The 17,611-nt window shown below is 42.8% G+C and overlaps 1 protein-coding gene across 3 annotated transcripts in view; it reads left to right on the top strand.

Annotated features, from left to right (window-relative positions):
- Window positions 1-17,611, top strand: part of LOC124788126 (transmembrane protein 184B) — a 143,448-nt gene that overhangs the window by 49,097 nt on the left and 76,740 nt on the right. For all 3 annotated transcript variants that reach the window (XM_047255262.1, XM_047255261.1, XM_047255263.1), the window contains 2 exons: window positions 3,205-3,295; window positions 16,956-17,123. In XM_047255262.1, coding sequence (XP_047111218.1) covers window positions 3,205-3,295; window positions 16,956-17,123 — 259 coding nt within the window. The remainder of the gene's footprint in view (window positions 1-3,204; window positions 3,296-16,955; window positions 17,124-17,611) is intronic.

The raw sequence follows: 17,611 nt of genomic DNA, 5'->3' as shown, positions 1-17,611 counted from the left end.
CTCTACCACCTGGTGAGCAAGATGTATGATACAGGTGAAATACCCTCAGACTTCAAGAAGAATGTAATAATTCCAATCCCAAAGAAAGAAGGTGTTGACAGATGTGAAAATTATCGAACTATTAGTTTAATAAGTCACCGCTGCAAAATACTGACGCGAATTCTTTACAGACGAATGGAAAAACTGGTAGAAGCTGACCTTGGGGAAGATCAGTTAGGATTCCGTAGAAATATTGGAACACGTGAGGCAATACTGACCTTACGACTTATCTTAGAAAAAGAATTAAGGAAAGGAAAACATACGTTTCTAGCATTTGTAGACTTAGAGAAAGCTTTTGACAATGTTGACTGTAATACTCTCTTTCAAATTCTGAAGGTGGCAGGGGTAAAATACAGGGAGCAAAAGGCTATTTACAATTTGTTCAGAAACCAGATGGCAGTTGTAAGGGTCAGGGGACATGAAAGGGAAGCAGTGGTTGGGAAGGGAGTGAGACAGGGTTGTAGCCTCTCTCCGATGTTATTCAATCTGTATATTGAGCAAGCAGTAAAGGAAACAAAAGAAAAATTCGGAGTAGGTATTAAAATCCATGGAGAAGAAATAAAAACTTTGAGATTCACCGATGACATTGTAATTCTATCAGAAACAGCAAAGAACCTGGAAGAGCAATTGAATGGAATGGACAGTGTCTTGAAAGGAGGATATGAGATGAACATCAACAAAAGCAAAATGGGGATAATGGAATGTAGTCGAATTAAATCGGGTGATGCTGAGGGAATTAGATTAGGAAATGAGACATTTAAAGTAGTAAAGGAATTTTGCTATTTGGGGAGCAAAATAACTGATGATGGTCGAAGTAGAGAAGATATAAAATGTAGACTGGCAATGGCAAGGAAAGCGTTTCTGAGGAAGAGAAATTTGTTAACATCGAGTATAGATTCAAGAGTCAGGAAGTCGTTTCTGAAAGTATTTGTATGGAGTGTGGCCATGTATGGAAGTGAAACATGGACGATAAATAGTTTGGACAAGAAGAGAATAGAAGCTTTCGAAATGTGGTGCTACAGAAGAATGCTGAAGATTAGATGGGTAGATCACAAAACTAATGAGGAGGTATTGAATAGAATTGGGGAGAAGAGGGGTTTGTGGCACAACTTGACTAGAAGAAGGGATCGGTTGGTAGGACATGCTCTGAAGCATCAAGGGATCACCAATTTAGTACTGGAGGGCAGCATGGAGGATAAAAATTGTAGAGGAAGACCAAGAGATGAATACACTAAGCAGATTCAGAAGGATGCAGGTTGCAGTAGTTACTCAGAGATGAAGAAGCTTGCACAGGATGGAGTAGCATGGAGAGCTGCATCAAACCAGTCTCAGGACTGATGACCACAACGACAACATGTTCAAATACATCATAATTGACTGCTTCCCTTAATTTTAATATAAGCAAGGTGAAGGCAGTGCTGGAGTTTCATGTGTGATGTAGTCTGAATTTTTGTTAAAAAGAACAAAGTTACTATTGTAAATTGAAGAACATTGAGAAGAATGTGTGTGTTTTTACTTTGTGTGACTTAGGTACATAATTACAATAATAAAGTACCTCTTCATTTGAGTGTATCTTTGACTATAAGAAATTAACTGAAAAAGGTGAAAATGTGAAATGTACATAAGTTTTAATGAAAGATGATGAAATGTTGAAATAAAGAGATGAACATTGTATTCATAAATATATAAAATATTTTCAAGTATTAGAAAGTTAGAAGTATATGCTCTAGTGAAACTACACCCAGTAATAAAAGTTATAAGGACTATGTTGAGGTAGTTTGTGAAAGTACTTCAGTGAAAGCTGTCATGTTGATAGGTAACAACATTTTAATGGTGAAGGAAAAAAAGAGCATATAAGATTAAGAATTTCATCATTAATTTTTCTTTTCATTGTTAGAAGTGTGTGTGTGTGTGTGTGTGTGTGTGTGTGTGTGTGTGTGTGTGGTAACCCATAGAAATGATTATTTGTAAACTAACAATAATATTACGAAAAGGATAGATTGCTATATGCATGCGAAAATATTTTGTTGACACTGATCTACATAGGGAGAAATGATCACCATGATAAAATAAGAGAAATCAGAGCTTGTACGGAAAGATATAGGTGTTTGTTCTTTCCGCGTGCTATACAAGATTTGAATAATAGAGAACTGTGTAGGTGGTTCGATGAACCCTTTGCCAGGCACTTAAATGTGATTTGCAGAGTATCCATGTAGACGTGGATGTAGATGTAGATGAAGACGATGTTGAGTTCTAGACAGGTGCAACGGTATGATTGTTATATTTTGAGCTCTCAGACAAAGCCTCCTTCAGGAAGGAAATACATACACATTCACACAAGCAAGCACACCTCATGCACCCTTGACTGCTATCTCCAGCCACTCTGATCAGAATGCAGGTGTGTCAAATGGAAGCACCAGTCCGGAGTGGAGTGGAGTGGAGTGGAGTGGGGAGGGGAAGGATTGCATGGTACAGGTAGGAGAGAGAAGAGAGTGCTGTGTGGTGGAGCATGTGTGGGCTAGATAGTGGTGCCCCTCTCCCCCACACAGCCACCCTATGCTGTGCATGGCAGCGTTGCCTAGCCATCTAGTCCCTGCATACTCTGCCAGGCAGCACTCACTTCTCTTCCCTTACCTGTGCCCAGCCATCCCTCCCAATTCCCCAGGGCGCTAAAGACTACACTGTTGAGTGCCCATAACACCATATCCATGCAATTCCCCACCCTAGTTGTATTCTAGCCAGAGAAGCCAGAGAATAGTGGTCATGTGGGCATGAGGTGCACGTGCTTGTGTCAGTGTGTGCATGTTTTCTTTTCTTAAGAAAGCTTTGGTCAAAAACTCAATGGGTAACAGTGCTTTCATTGTGCCTGTCTGTAACTCTGAGTGTCATCTTTACAGTGAGTAGCAATCTATCCTTTTCGTAATACTGTTGATACTCCATTCTGGACTTTCCGTTGTTTGATATTTGGAAACTAATGTACACAGTTAATAGTTTTTGTTGTAATCAAATTAAGGGTTAATGATTATATTTGATTTGTTGCTTACTGAAACATAAGTGTTATAGTTTTTGTGAAGAACTTGAAAAATTAACCCAGCAGCACTTTTGGCAGTACAAATGAGCTGCATAACTGTGAAGCAGTATTTAAAGACATATTTTTTATTCCAGCATTTGTAATTTACAATTTCTTGAGTCTCTGCTATGAGTATCTTGGAGGAGAAGGCAACATCATGAGTGAAATAAGAGGAAAGCCAATAAGGTAGGGAACGGCTGCATAATTCATTGTGAAAAAATAAAATAAAAAACTGAAGTCTAACTGAATGATGTGTACAGTGTTGATCCACTTATTAAAACCCAAACATGGAAACTAAGACATTCAGTATGTGCAGATATTTTGATTGCGTTTACAATAGCTGCTGTTTATTTTTGTCCTGTGACAGTCAATTCCATTTTATTGTTCTATATTCAGTTCAGCAAAATTAATCAAAATGTGACTGGTTCTTGTCACCAGTCATAACCGCAATCGGATTAAATTTGTTGTTTAATGAAATAAATAATTTATTCGGTTGACTCATTCATTCTTAAGATTTGGAAAGGGTCGTCGTATCATTTGTGCACTCACATTTTCTGGCCACTCTTTACTTTTGTACTGCCACTAAGTTTGATGAGAATTACTATTCCTAACTCTTTTGTCAAGTAAACCATTTCACTTTAGGTTAAATGCCTGTCAGAAGGCTAAGACAGTTGGTATTTAACTTGAGAATGGTTGAAATGTAAGACATGAATGCAGTGTAATAGTTTATTTAGCAGTGCATTCCATGTGTTGCATAACTAGCACACGCTGTAAAGTGAGTTCCTGTTCCTGAAGTTCAGAGATATTGTTCATGTGAGAAAGAAACCAAATTGATGCTTTGTCATGAAGCAGGTGCAGAGGTAATGGCTGTTTGATGGAGTGGGTGCTCTGTTTCAGAGTACCCCCCAGGGGGTCCACAACTCTTTTGTGGATACGTGCGTAGCGAGCACGGGACCCCGAGCTAATGTGGCCCTCCTTCCTTTCCGGGCTGCATACCTTCCCTTCCCTTTCCGCATCCCTCCCCGTCCCCCATCTTCGCCCCCCCCCCCCCCCCTCACCTCTGGCTCTTTCCTTCCCTTTCTCCCCCTCTGGGAGTATGGTTTGTGCCTACGTCCGGAGATGGACGCTCGAAACTGTTCCAAATTCCTTGCTTTCTACACTTACAAGTCCTCGTCCTTCCTCTGTCCTTCTCTTTTCCTTCCCTCTTCTCCTTGCCCTTTTCTCCACTGCGGCGTTTGAGACCCTCTCTTCTTTCCTTTCCCTTTCTCTTTTTTTCCTCCCTGTGCGTGTCAGAAGGCCGACCCACGCACTTCCATGCGTAGCCGGTGACGGGGTAACGTGTAATTCCCCGCCCCGGGTAGACAGGTAGGACACGTACGTACCCCCTGGTAACGGCCAGGCCCAGGGAGGGGTGATTACCCGAGCTGATACCTTCCGAAAGTGCCGATTGGTCCCTCCGTCCGTTTGTCGGGAGGTGTGACCTGACGTGTGAACAATCACCTAAGGCCCTCGGTGAGGGCCCCCCACAAGGGAGGAGCGCACCATCGGAGACGCCGGTAATCATGGGGGATTCTTCCGCAATGGTTTCCTCACCTTCCACTATGTCTGCTCACAAACGTAAGTTCACTGAGTCTCAGCCACAGACGGTTCTTCCATCGTTGCCACAGTTCCTTGTTGTCTCTCGGTCTGACGAAGGTCACGACTTTTCCACGGTCAACCCTTTCATTATTCAGAAAGGTGTCGACGCAATTGCGGGTCCTGTAAAGTCTTGTTCCGGATTACGGAATGGCACCCTGTTGTTAGAAACACACAGTGCCCTCCAGGCTCAAAAATTGCTGCGTACGTCTCTGCTCCACACCTTCCCTGTCCGGGTGGAACCGCACCGTACCTTAAATTCCTCGCGTGGAGTCGTTTATACACGCTCCCTCGATGGATTGTCTGACGAAGAAATTCAGCACTACCTGTATGACCAGGGCGTCACGGCTGTTCATCGGGTTATGAAAAGGGTTGACTCGAACATCATTCCAACCTGCACTGTCTTCTTGACATTTGACAAAGTTCAACTCCCATCAAAAATCAAATAAGGCTATGAGATAATTTCCGTTCGCCCTTATGTCCCAAACCCTACGCATTGCTATCAATGTCAGCGGTTCAATCACACCAGCCAGTCCTGTTCCAATCCGGCCAAATGTGTTACGTGTGGCAAGGATGCCCATGAGGGTGCTTGTCCACCCCCATCCCCTCGCTGCATCAACTGTATGGGTGACCACGCTGCTTCCTCTCGAGATTGCCCGGTTTATAAGGACGAAAAGCTCATCCAGGAAATAAGCTGCTCGAAAATTATTCGCCAGTCGACAGCCCACCGTGCCTCAGAAAGGAAAATACAGCACTGTCCTTGCTTCTCCTCGGCCAACAAAGGAGGCGGCCACGCAGACTTGCGACCTCACCTTTAGTACCACGTTCGTCAGATCGGCCAGCGCAAAGATCGCCCGTTCAACCTCACCACTTTCGCCTGCCCACTCAATGGCTCACCCTTCGTCGGGTTCTGCTAAATCTCGAGCCCAAAAGTCAGACGCCAAGTCTTCGAAAAAAGAGCATTCTCGTGAAGAGTTTTTACGTACCGCAACTTCACAACCATCGGTTCCTCCTTCATCTAAACATCATACTTCCAAGAAGGCTACGAAGAAACACAGTTCCTCTCCTTCTCCGCCAAGGCGTGTCCCATCTACAGCACCACCCGGCGGAAATCGCCCTCGGCCGTCTTCTGTGTCGCCGAGGCGCACTGCTGGTGGCCGGTCAACCGGCCAATCGCTGGTGGCAGGAGCTGCTCCTGACCAACCTATGGATCAGGATCTTCTGCCTTCGACTGAATGCCATTCAATGCTGTCGGTCGCAAGCTCTGAGCAGTCGTTGAGTTGACAGCACCCTTGGTCACGTTCCTCCATTTTCTGTTCACCCTATGTCCATTATCCACTGGAATATCCGCGACATTCGAGCCAATCGGGATGAATTGTCGATCCTCTTATGATCCTACTCGCCGGTCATCTTCTGTCTTCAGGAAACAAAGCTGCGTCCCCATGACCGCTTTGTTCTCCCTCATTTTCAGTCCGTCCGATATGACCTCCCCTCTGTTGAAGGCACTCCAGCCCATGGAGGACTCATGATTCTGCTCCATGATACTCTCCATTATCACCCAATCCCCTTAAACAGTTCCTTCCAAGCTGTCGCCGTCCGTCTTTCCCTTTCTGGATACACGTTCTCTCTTTGTACGGTATACATTCCATCGTCCACACCAATGGCACGAGCTGATCTCCTTCATCTTCTTGATCAGCTTCCACCCCCCTATTTGCTGGTTGGGGACTTCAATGCCCACCACCCGCTTTGGGGATCTCCGCATCCTTGTCCACGTGGCTCCCTATTGCTAGACGTCTTCCACCAAGCGGATCTAGTCTGCCTCAACACTGGGATCCCCACATTTTTGTCTGCCTCCACGACAAATTTATCTCATTTGGACCTTGCGGTCGGTACTGTTCCGCTAGCTCGGCGCTTCGAATGATTCGCCCTTGATGATACACACTCGAGTGACCACTTTCCATGTGTTCTTAGACTGCAGCCTCAACTGCCATATATGCGCTCGCGACGCTGGAAGTTTGGCCAAGCCGATTGGACACTTTTTTCGTCTCTAGCGACATTCGATGACCGTCGCTTTCCCAGCGTCGACGATGAGGTCACACATGTTACCGACGTTATTCTCACAGCTGCGGAACGTTCAATACCACGCACCTCCGAATTGCCCCGGCACCCCCCAGTTCCTTGGTGGAACGAGGCATGCCGTGACGCAATACGTGAGCGGCGACGTGCTCTTCGCATTTTCCGTCACCATCCAACTTTGGCCAACTGTATCCGATATAAGCAGCTCCGTGCGCAATGCCGTCGCGTCATCCGCGATAGCAAGAAGGCAAGTTGGAAATTCTTTATTAGCTCATTTAACACCTTCACTCCATCCTCGGAAGTTTGGAGTCGGCTTCGACGGTTCTCAGGCGCGCCTAGTTTCTCCCCGGTCTCTGGGCTCACTGTCACGCATGATACCTTAGTGGACCCCGTCGCAATTTCTAACTCATTGGGTCAGCACTTTGCTGAGATTTCGAGCTCTTCAACTTACCCGCCAGCGTTTCTCCCGAAGAAACGTGCAGCGGAAGTGCGACATCTTGCTTTCTCCTCTCAAAATCACGAAAGCTACAATACTGTTTTCTCCATGCGGGAGCTCCAACATGCCCTCTCTTCTTCTCGCTCTTCCGCCCCAGGACCGGATGGTATCCATGTCCAAATGTTGCTGCATTTATCAACCCATAGTCTGCGTTACCTCCTTCGCCTTTATAATCGAATTTGGACCGACAGTACCTTTCCCAGGCGATGGCGGGAAGCTATTGTCGTTCCCGTTCCGAAACCTGGAAAGGACAAACATCTCCCCTCTAGTTATCGCCCCATTTCTCTCACGAGTAGTGTCTGTAAGGTTTTGGAGCGTATGGTGAATTACCGTTTAGCTTGGTGGCTGGAATCCCGCAGTCTTTTAACACCAGCCCAATGCGGATTCCGAAAGCATCGTTCTGCAGTTGACCATCTTGTTGCTCTCTCCACTTATATCATGAACAATTTTCTCCGGAAACGCCAAACGGTAGCAATATTTTTTGATCTGGAGAGAGCATACGATACCTGTTGGAGGACAGGCATCCTCCGCACACTGTTCTCTTGGGGCTTTCGGGGCGGGCTGCCCCTTTTTCTTCGCGAATTTATGGCAGAGCGCACATTTAGGGTGCGGGTGAACACTACTCTCTCCCGTACTTTCTCCCAAGAAAACGGGGTACCCCAGGGCTCCGTGCTGAGTGTTGTACTGTTTGCCATCGCCATTAATCCAATTATGGATTGTCTCCTTCCTGATGTCTCGGGCTCCCTCTTTGTGGACGATTTTGCGATCTTCTACAGCTCTCAACGGACCAGCCTTCTTGAAAGACGTCTTCAAGGATGTCTCGATTGCCTCCACTCGTGGAGCATCGAAACCGGCTTCCGTTTCTCATCCAGTAAGACCGTTTGTGTTAATTTTTGGCGACGTAAGGAGTTTCTTCCTCCCTCCTTACATCTAGGTCCTGTCAACCTTCCATTTTCCGACGTCGCTAAATTCTTGGGTCTTATGTTTGACAGAAAACTGTGCTGGTCCTCCCACGTTTCCTATCTTTCGGCTCGCTCTCTGCGTTCCCTTAACACCCTCCGTGTCCTGAATGGTACCTCCTGGGGAGCGGACCGAGTGGTCCTTCTCCGCCTCTATCGCGCCTTAGTGCCCTCGAAATTGGATTATGGAAGCATAGTCTACTCCTCTGCTCGGCCGTCTATTCTTCGGCGTCTCGACTCTATCCACCACCGTGAATTACGTTTAGTGTCTGGAGCTTTTTACACCAGCCCTGTGGAAAGCCTTTATGCTGAGACTGCTGAACCTCCGCTGTCCAATCGGCGGGCAGTCCTTTTGAGTCGTTATGCTAGCCATCTGTCTTCCATGCCTGCTAATCCAGCCCATGACCTTTTTTTCGACGCCTCCTTTGATGTAGGGTATGCAGGCCGCTCCTCCGCCCTACTACCCCCGGGAGTCCGCTTCCGTCAACTGCTCCATTCTCTTTCCTTCCGCTTTCCTAAAACCTTCTTGACAACTTGGGGTACAGCACCGCCTTGGCTCCATCCCCGGATCGACTTGCTCCGAGACCTATGTCAATTTCCCAAGGATGGTACCCCTACACTTGTTTACCGTCGGGCATTTGCTGCTCTATGTGCACAAATGACAGACGCCACATTTATTTACACGGACGGCTCGAAAACATCGTTAGGTGTAGGGAGTGCCTATATTGTTGGCAACACCCCAAATCACTTTCGGCTTCCCGACCAGTGTTCTGTTTATACTGCGGAGCTTTACGCTGTTCTCCAGGCTGTCCACTACATCCGCCGCCATCAGCGGATACAGTACGTAATCTGCTCAGATTCTCTCAGCTCTCTCCTAAGTCTCCAAGCTCTTTACCCTGTGCACCCTCTGGTCCACTGGATTCAGGACTGTCTGCGCGTGCTCCACCTGGGGGGCGTCTCGGTGGCATTCCTCTGGCTCCCGGGACACGCTGGTATCTGTGGGAATGAGGCGGCCGATATAGCGGCCAAGGCTGCAGTCTCTCTTCCTCGGCCAGCTATTCAGTCGCTTCCCTTCACCGATCTACGGAGCGGTTTATGTCGCCAAGTTGCTCATTTTTGGCATGCGCATTGGTCAACACTTCTCCATAATAAATTGCGGGAAGTGAAAGCCCTTCCTTGCGCTTGGACCTCTTCCTCCCGAACGCGTCGTCGGGAGGAGGTAATTTTAGCTAGACTCCGGATAGGGCACTGTCTTTTTAGCCATCGACATCTTTTAAGCGGTGATCCTCCCCCACTCTGTCCCCACTGTTCTCAGCTGTGGACGGTCAGACACCTTTTAATTGAATGCCCCTATTTTAATCCGTTACGCTCCCGTCTACAGCTATCGCCTGATCTATCGTCGATTTTAGCAGATGACACGCGCTCAGCCGACCGCGTTCTCCAGTTTATTAGTGACAGTGAAATGACGTCAGTCATTTGAAGCTTTTTTGGGGACAACCAACCCCTTTCTATAGTGGATTTTTAAGCATTCCTTCTGCCTTTAGTTTCTCAAATTTTATGACTTTGTTCCCATTGCTGCTGGTTTTAAATTTCGTTTTTTTCCTGTTTCCTACGTCACGGGCTGGGCGCTAATGACCATAGACGTTTTGCGCCCTAAAAAAAAAAAAAAAAAAAAAAGTAGTTTCAGAGTAGTACGTGTCACTTGTACTGGTTAGCGTATTGGTTTCACGTTTTTCTGTAGATTGAGTGTTTTGGGTGTTTGACATAGGACATCTCATACAGATAGGGTCAGGAAAAATTCACATGAATGCCAACATGAAATCATTGATTTTTAGTGATGCAACACAAAGTTGATGGTTTTTTGTAAAACGCCCTGAAATTTGGCATTTTTTCCTTTTCCATGTAAAAGTGTCATAAATCTAAAGGCAGAAATTTACTAATATTGGTAACACATAGTTATTGAATGTTGAAATTATATTTTGACCTTTTCTCAACACAGTGGTTTGTGTATAATTTTAAAATGGCTGTTCGTTTCCCATGTAAAGAATTATGGTTCTGCGTGGATGTGACGTTGACCAAAAATACCCAACTTCCAACCAACTGCATTTTGGTAAGTTTAGCAGTGTGACATTTCCAGACACTTTGTATCGTTGATATTGTTGAGCAGGGAAATGCCTAGTGATCTTCTCAGTATCCACGTTTCTGTGACATATAGTGAGCAGTCAGCATCTCTAGGTATTGACCAATGCTTGGTACCATATATGCAACTGGCCTCACCATTCTATGGTATATCTAGACATCTTCTTACCACAAAGAACACCAGTGATGTGCCTTAATCACATCCAGGTTGCTTTGATTCTTGCTCGCATATCTTCATTAATATAACCTTCACTTTGTAGTTGAGAAGTAAGGTATCTGAATGTACCCACATTGATGAGAGGAGCTCATTAATTTGTATAGTTCTGAGGTACTTAGTCTTGTGGATGTTTGAATGGAGACCAAATCTTTGCAAACAGTCATAAAATGTTTGGAACTGAGTTTGAAGATCATTCCTGGTATCCACCCCAAGCATTATCTCATCAGTTTACAGTATTGTCCATGGTGCACACTTCTGTCGGTCACACATTATGGATTCATTACAGTGACAAAGGGCAGCAGAAACAGAGCTAAGCCTCTATGTACACCGTCTAGGGAAGCTGTCAGTCAGTACTGCAGAGCATTGCAGCTGGCTGCTAGAGCATCACAGCTGGCTGCTGGTGTTCTTGTGCAGCATTTTTACCCAGTTCACGTGTTTCCTGGATCTTGGTGACTGCAAAGACTTAGCAAATCATCTAATGTGGTACTCGAACAACTGCCTTCTCCAGGTCAGTAAAGTTAAGATGTAGCAACCTCCTTTTCTTGCAGAATTTCTCCATCGGCTGGCTCACAGCAAAAATGGTATTTGGTATGCCACATCCCTTCACAGACCCACATTTATTTATTGAGTGCTGGACTATGTCCCATAGCCTGACATCAAGGGTACATTCTAATATCTTATGTTACTGTAAACAGCTAGACTACTATTAAAGCACATGCATCTAACTCTCAGTAAATGTAATTGGAAATTGGACTTGTATATAATGGCTAGTTTTTAATTGATTGGGAATGGATTTTCATATTGTTACGTCTCGCACAGAATGTCCTCATCCAATCCAGCCAGCATGGATTCTGAAAACATCACTCAAGTGAAACTTAACTTGCAGTTTTCACGCATGACTTATTAAAAGTTTTTGATCAAGGCAGTGAAGTAGATGCAGTATTTCTGGATTTCTGAAAAGCATTTGAGTCAGTACCATGTCTATGCTTATTATTGAAAGAATGATAGTAGGGGGTATCAAGTGAAATTTGTGACTGGAATGAGACTTTTTGGTAGTTGGAACATAGTACGTTACCTTGGATGGAGAGTCATCGACAGGTGTTGTGGTAATCTTGGGTGTGCACCAGGGAAGTGTGTTGGGACTCTTGCTGTTAATATTGTATATTAATGACTTTGTAGACAATATTAATAGTAACCTCAGACTTTTCACAGATGATGCAGTTATGTATAAAGAAGTACTGCCTGAAAGAAGCTGCTTAAATATTCACTCAGATCTTGATAAGATTTCAAAGAGGTGCAAAGATTGGAAATTTGCTTTACGTGTTGAGAAACTGTAAAATCATGTACTTCTCAAAACAGAAAAAGTATCTTATGACTGTAATATTAGTGAGTCATAGTTGGAGCCGGTCAACTCATACAAATACTTAGTTTTACCTCTTTGTAGGGAAATGAAATGGAATGCTCACATAGACTCAGTCACTAGTAAAATAGGTGGTAAACTCCTGGAATATTGCTCAAGTGTGTGGGACCCATACCAGATCTGATTTAGAAGGGATATTGAACATATACAGAGAAGGGCAGCATAAATGGTTACAGGTTTTTTTGACCCATGAGAGTAAGTCATAGATGTGCTGAATAACTTGAACTAGTACTCTCTTGAAGGTAGACGCAACCTATTCAAAGAAAGCCTACTTATGAAGTTTCAAGAACCCACTTTAAATCCTGAGAAATCTTACTTATAAAGTTTCAAGAACTTGCTTTAAATTATGACTCAAGGGATCTACTACAAGTCCCCACATACTGTTCCTGTTGGGATCATGAGGACAAGGTTGGACAAATTACAGTTTGCACAGAGGCATTTAAACAGTCATTCTTCCCCCACTCTGTATGTGAATGGAATGGCGGGGAAAACCCAAGAACTGGTACAATGGGACATACCCTTTACCATGCACTTCAAGGTCGTATGCGGTGTGTGTGTGTGTGTGTGTGTGTGTGTGTGTGTGTGTGTGTGTGTGTGTGTGTGTGTTTGTCTATATATATATATATATATAAAAAGATGTAGATCTGTTTGGAGTATGTTAACAAACTTTGCCCGTGAATACTAAACTTGTTTCCGTTCTTCAAAGAGGGAGTAAAGTGTAATGACCTTTCTTGTGTTTCATGATGAGAAGATGCACTTCACCTTCTATTTGAACTAATTTCAGTCATTTCATCTTCTGTTTTGAATTTTTATCACTCCTTGTCTTACTTGAGGAATTGTACTATAGAGAGCAGTTTTGCTATAAGGCATTCTTTAATAATTTTGCAGATCTAGTTTAGAACCTTGGTGTGGTCCCACATTTTTGTTTTGTATCCTGCAGTGTTTCTTGTTCGAAAGTATATGAATGTTGAGTTTGTAGGACAAAGAGAGGATTTTCATGACTGCTCCACAAGAGATATAGGCGTCCTTTATACATTAGATGCCACATCAGAATGATCGCAGCAAACACAGTCAGTAGATTCCTTACACTTTTTGATAGTCACATTCACAAATCAAAAATTTCACATCGGCTGCTCTCACAGCACTCCAGTTTTGATTAAAAGAAAAATGGAAGTTCAGTCCACTTTGAATTCGCACATCAAGCTATTAGTGGGTCATAGTATAGGATTCTTGGACTCTGGTCATACTTGGTAATTCTATGGATTGTAGTTATGCATAGCTCCACAATTGAAACTGTACAGTTATGAAAATAAATGAAAGATTTTTCACTTCATGCAATGTTAGTTTGGTAAAATTTTATCATTCAAACAATTTGTGATTGCTGTGGACCCTGTTGCAACAAAAAGAATTGAAGCATATATCTTTTTTTTAATTTCATTGGCAAGTATTGCCTCAGAAAAGAACAGTTGTTACTGTGTTTCAAGGGAAGGAGGATGATTAACTCTTAACATACCTTCTTTTATGTGGTCATTGAAACTGGACCACAAACTCAAACTGGCGAAGGAAAGAGGAAAAAAAAATGGGAACCCACACAAAATCTAAATGTGTATGGCAGGAGGGGAGTTTAACATGGATCCTCCTGAACGCAAGTCCAGCATCTCAGTCAGTGTCGTCTTCCTCAGATGGTAAACTTCAGTATAAATTTGTATTCCATTAATGTTATTGTCAGTCATGATATGACAAGTGTGTGGAAGAAAACAATATGCTTGTTGACTGCTTGAAATGCCCAATCTGATGTTTAAGAATGAACCATATGGTGATACAAAACACACAACTGACTGAAAATAATATAATGGACACAAATTACGAAAAGGAAAGTTGCTACTCATTATATAGCAGAGATGCTGAGTTGCAGATAGACACAACAGAAAGACTGTCACAAAAAAGCTTTCAGCCAGCATGGTCTTCATCAAAGTAGATAACACACACGCACGCACACGCAAAACTGCAGTCTCTGGCAACTACTGGAGTCACAGTTGCCAGAGACTGCAGTCGTGTGTGCGAGGTGTTTTTCTTGTGTGTGTGTGTGTGTGTGTGTGTGTGTGTGTGTGTGTGTGTTCTTTTGATGAAGGCCTTGCTTGCCGAATACTTATTTGTGAGTCTTTCTGTCGTGCCTGTCTGCAACTCAGCATCTCTGTTATATGATGAGTAGCAATTCCCTTTTCATAATATTGTTACATTCCATCCTGGATTTTCCATTGTTGGATATAATGGACACAAGAAGATACAAAGCCCTGCTTCTTTCACGTATGGCATTAGTGTGCTTAAATCTATTCAGCACATGTGTATAACAAGCTTGAAAATACAGCTGATTGTGACTCCTGTAACCACATGTAAAGGAGGAAATGAATCTAGTTTCTTCAAGAAAATCAAGGTATTAATAGAAACAGAGCTATAGTATTGGAAATATTATGCAGTATATTTCAGTCTGTGCTCATTGCAAAACGTAACATTAAATTTGGAAACATTTTGTATTATAGCAGGAGAAGAGCCCTGGAAATTAGCTGTAGACTTTCCATTCTTTTTATATTGGCTAGAGGCAATGTATGTATCTCAGTAGTTTAGCTCTTTGTTGAATTGAATGAGAGGAGTTGTTAATTTGTATTCCTGAGTTAATTAGTTGTCTTTTCTATATCTTCCCTTTCTGTTTCTTTTGTTCGTCGGCTATTCTAGAGGCATATTTCCCTTTTTCTGTGCTTCATTGTGAGAGTTTATGCTTTAATATTTTTGCAAACTGTCATAAACAAATGAGGCAAACTGCATTAATTTTGTTCATTAGTTACATGGAACTCTTACTAGTAACCACAATAATGATGCAACTGAAAAGTACCAAACAATATTAACAGTCATTACAGTGCTGCATATGTGCTATAGATTAGTGTTTTATTTAACTGCTTAGAGATATTGTTATACACTGAGGTGACAAAAGTCATAGGATAGGACAGTGTTTTGGCAGAGCTGTTATATATCTCATGTGATTCATGCGAAAAGGTTTCTTACGTGATTATGGCAACTCAGTGGGAATTAATAGCCTTGGAACGTGGAATAGTAGTTGAAGCCAGCCAGATGCATAAGACATTCCATTTCAGAAATAGTTAGGCAAATCACTATTCTGAGAGCCACAGTGTCAAGAGTGTGCTGAGAATACCAAATTTTGGGCATTACCTCTCATAACGGACAACGCATTGGCCGACGGCTTTCACTGAACAACCAAGAGATGGCCTTCACTTAACAACCAAGAGAAATGGCGTTTGCATAGAGTTGTCAATGCTAACAGACAAACAACACTGCTTGCAATAACTGCAGAAATCAATGTAGGACATGTGACAAACATTATGTTAGGACAGTGCAGCAAATTTGGCATTAATAAGCTATGGCAACAGACAACCGATGCAAATGCCTTTTATAACAGCAGAATGTCACCTGCAGTGCCTCTCCTTGGCTTGTGATCATATCAGTTGGACTCTCAGACAACTGGAAAACTGTGGCATGGTCAGATGGGTTCCAATTTCATAGCTGATGGTAGAGTGCGAGTGTGGCACAGACCACATGAAGCCATGCACCCAAGTATTCAACAAGGCATTGTGCAAGATGGTGGTGATTCCGTAATGGTGTCCGCGGTGTTTACATGGAATGAACTGGATCCTCTGGTCCAACTGAACAATCGTTGACTGAAAATGGTTATGTTTGGCTACTTGGAAACCATTTGCAGTCATTGATGTACTTCATGTTTCCGAATGACGATGAAATTTTTATATATGACAGAGTGCCATGTCAGAGAATTCTGAACAATTTGTGCAAATGATTTGACCACCCAGATTGCTGGCATGAATCCCATTGAACATTTATATGATATAATCAAGAGGTCGATTTGTGCACAAAATCCTGCACTGGCAACACTTTAACAATTATGGGTGGCAGTAGAGGTAGCATGGCTCAGTGTTTCTGCAGGGAGCTTCCAAGGACTTGGTGAGTCCGTGCCATATCAAGCTGCTGCACTATGTTGGGCAAAAGGAGCTACGACACGATATTAGGAGGTATCCCATGACTTTTGTCACCTCAGTGTATATGATCTCATTACTCGAGAACAAAACCTTAAGTGAAACTTGGATTTGAATTGGGGGAGATTAAGTAAAGAAACCAGACAGTAAAATTTGTTACCAATTTTATATATTAAAGATTTGCAGTGTAAACACAGATTGTAAGTACAGTTTAAAACATCTATTTGGTCCCACCTTCCACACCTCCTCTCCCATCGTCTCAGTGTTGTATGTAAACTTTGTATAACTTTGAAAGTAAATTTGAATCTTTGACACATCAAATTGAGAAAATCCACAACTGAATCATTATAACATCTTTAAGCGCAGTCTATTAACACTCTTATTTTCCCTATTATCACTGGTGTCCTGTTGTATTGAAAATCATCAGATCTGTTAACGTAAATAAAAAAGTACGTGCCAAATTTGGTTGTACCCTTATTTAACACACACATGATATATAAATCAGAGTATGAGCTATCAATCAAAATAGCAGAGCAGTCAGTCAGTTTTGACTATTGTATGCAGTGTCCCTCAGAAAGTTGCTCTGCAGCTATGATAGGTATTATATACAGTGTTTTGCTTATCACATGTGTTTCAGATAAATTAAGTGAGGTCAAACTTGGCATGTTCATTATCTGTGTGAACAGATTTGAAGATCTTTAGTAAAGAATGAAACTGGTAATCTTTGTGAAAAAAATGCAATAATAGATTGTATTTGAAGTATTGTTGACTGGTAGATGAATTTATTTTGCATAGCTAACTGAAATTTTTATATTATGTGTAATGTTTTCTTTTTATTTGCAGATCAAGCTGTTTGTATGGGACATGCTGTTTGGTGGGCAAGACGTATACTATTGGGTTTCTAAGGTTCTGTAAGCAAGCAACATTACAGTTCTGTCTCGTCAAACCCCTTATGGCTTTTGTTATAATTTTCCTACAGTCTTTTGGCCATTACCATGATGGTGATTGGAGGTATGTTTGTAAGGAAGTAGTGTTAGAAATATTTCCCACTGCACTTTGAAATTTTTCTCTCTTTTCAGTATATTCCAGCTCTACGTATTTCACTTTTCCCATTGCTCTGATCCCACCCTCCACCCCTCCTCATCTCTGTGAACACCCCTCTCCCTCTCACTCTGTTCTCCCCAATGCTGCTGCCCCCATATCATCAATCCTGTGTATCCTTGCTATACTGACAGTGGTGTGATGGTAATTGAAAAGCTGTGTGGCCGTGTGTTCACTTACAAGGAAGTCAAATTTGTAAGTTTATTCACAATATCTGTTTAAATTAACAAGCTACAGGAATTTAGCATGTCTGGCTTGCTGTACGCAGAATGTTTTCATTTTTAAGACAGATCATAATATCGGTTTGCACTTGGTGTTTTCTCTGTAACAGCTGAATGATAGGTAGTATTGTCCCTGCCCATTACAATATCTTAGTTTGGAATTAGGCATGATAAGAA

This window comes from Schistocerca piceifrons, chromosome 3 (assembly GCF_021461385.2).
Source record: "Schistocerca piceifrons isolate TAMUIC-IGC-003096 chromosome 3, iqSchPice1.1, whole genome shotgun sequence".
Classification (NCBI taxonomy): Eukaryota; Metazoa; Arthropoda; class Insecta; order Orthoptera; family Acrididae; genus Schistocerca; species Schistocerca piceifrons.
The sequence above is the reverse complement of the archived record's forward strand: the minus strand, read 5'-3'. Positions and strand labels throughout refer to the sequence as shown.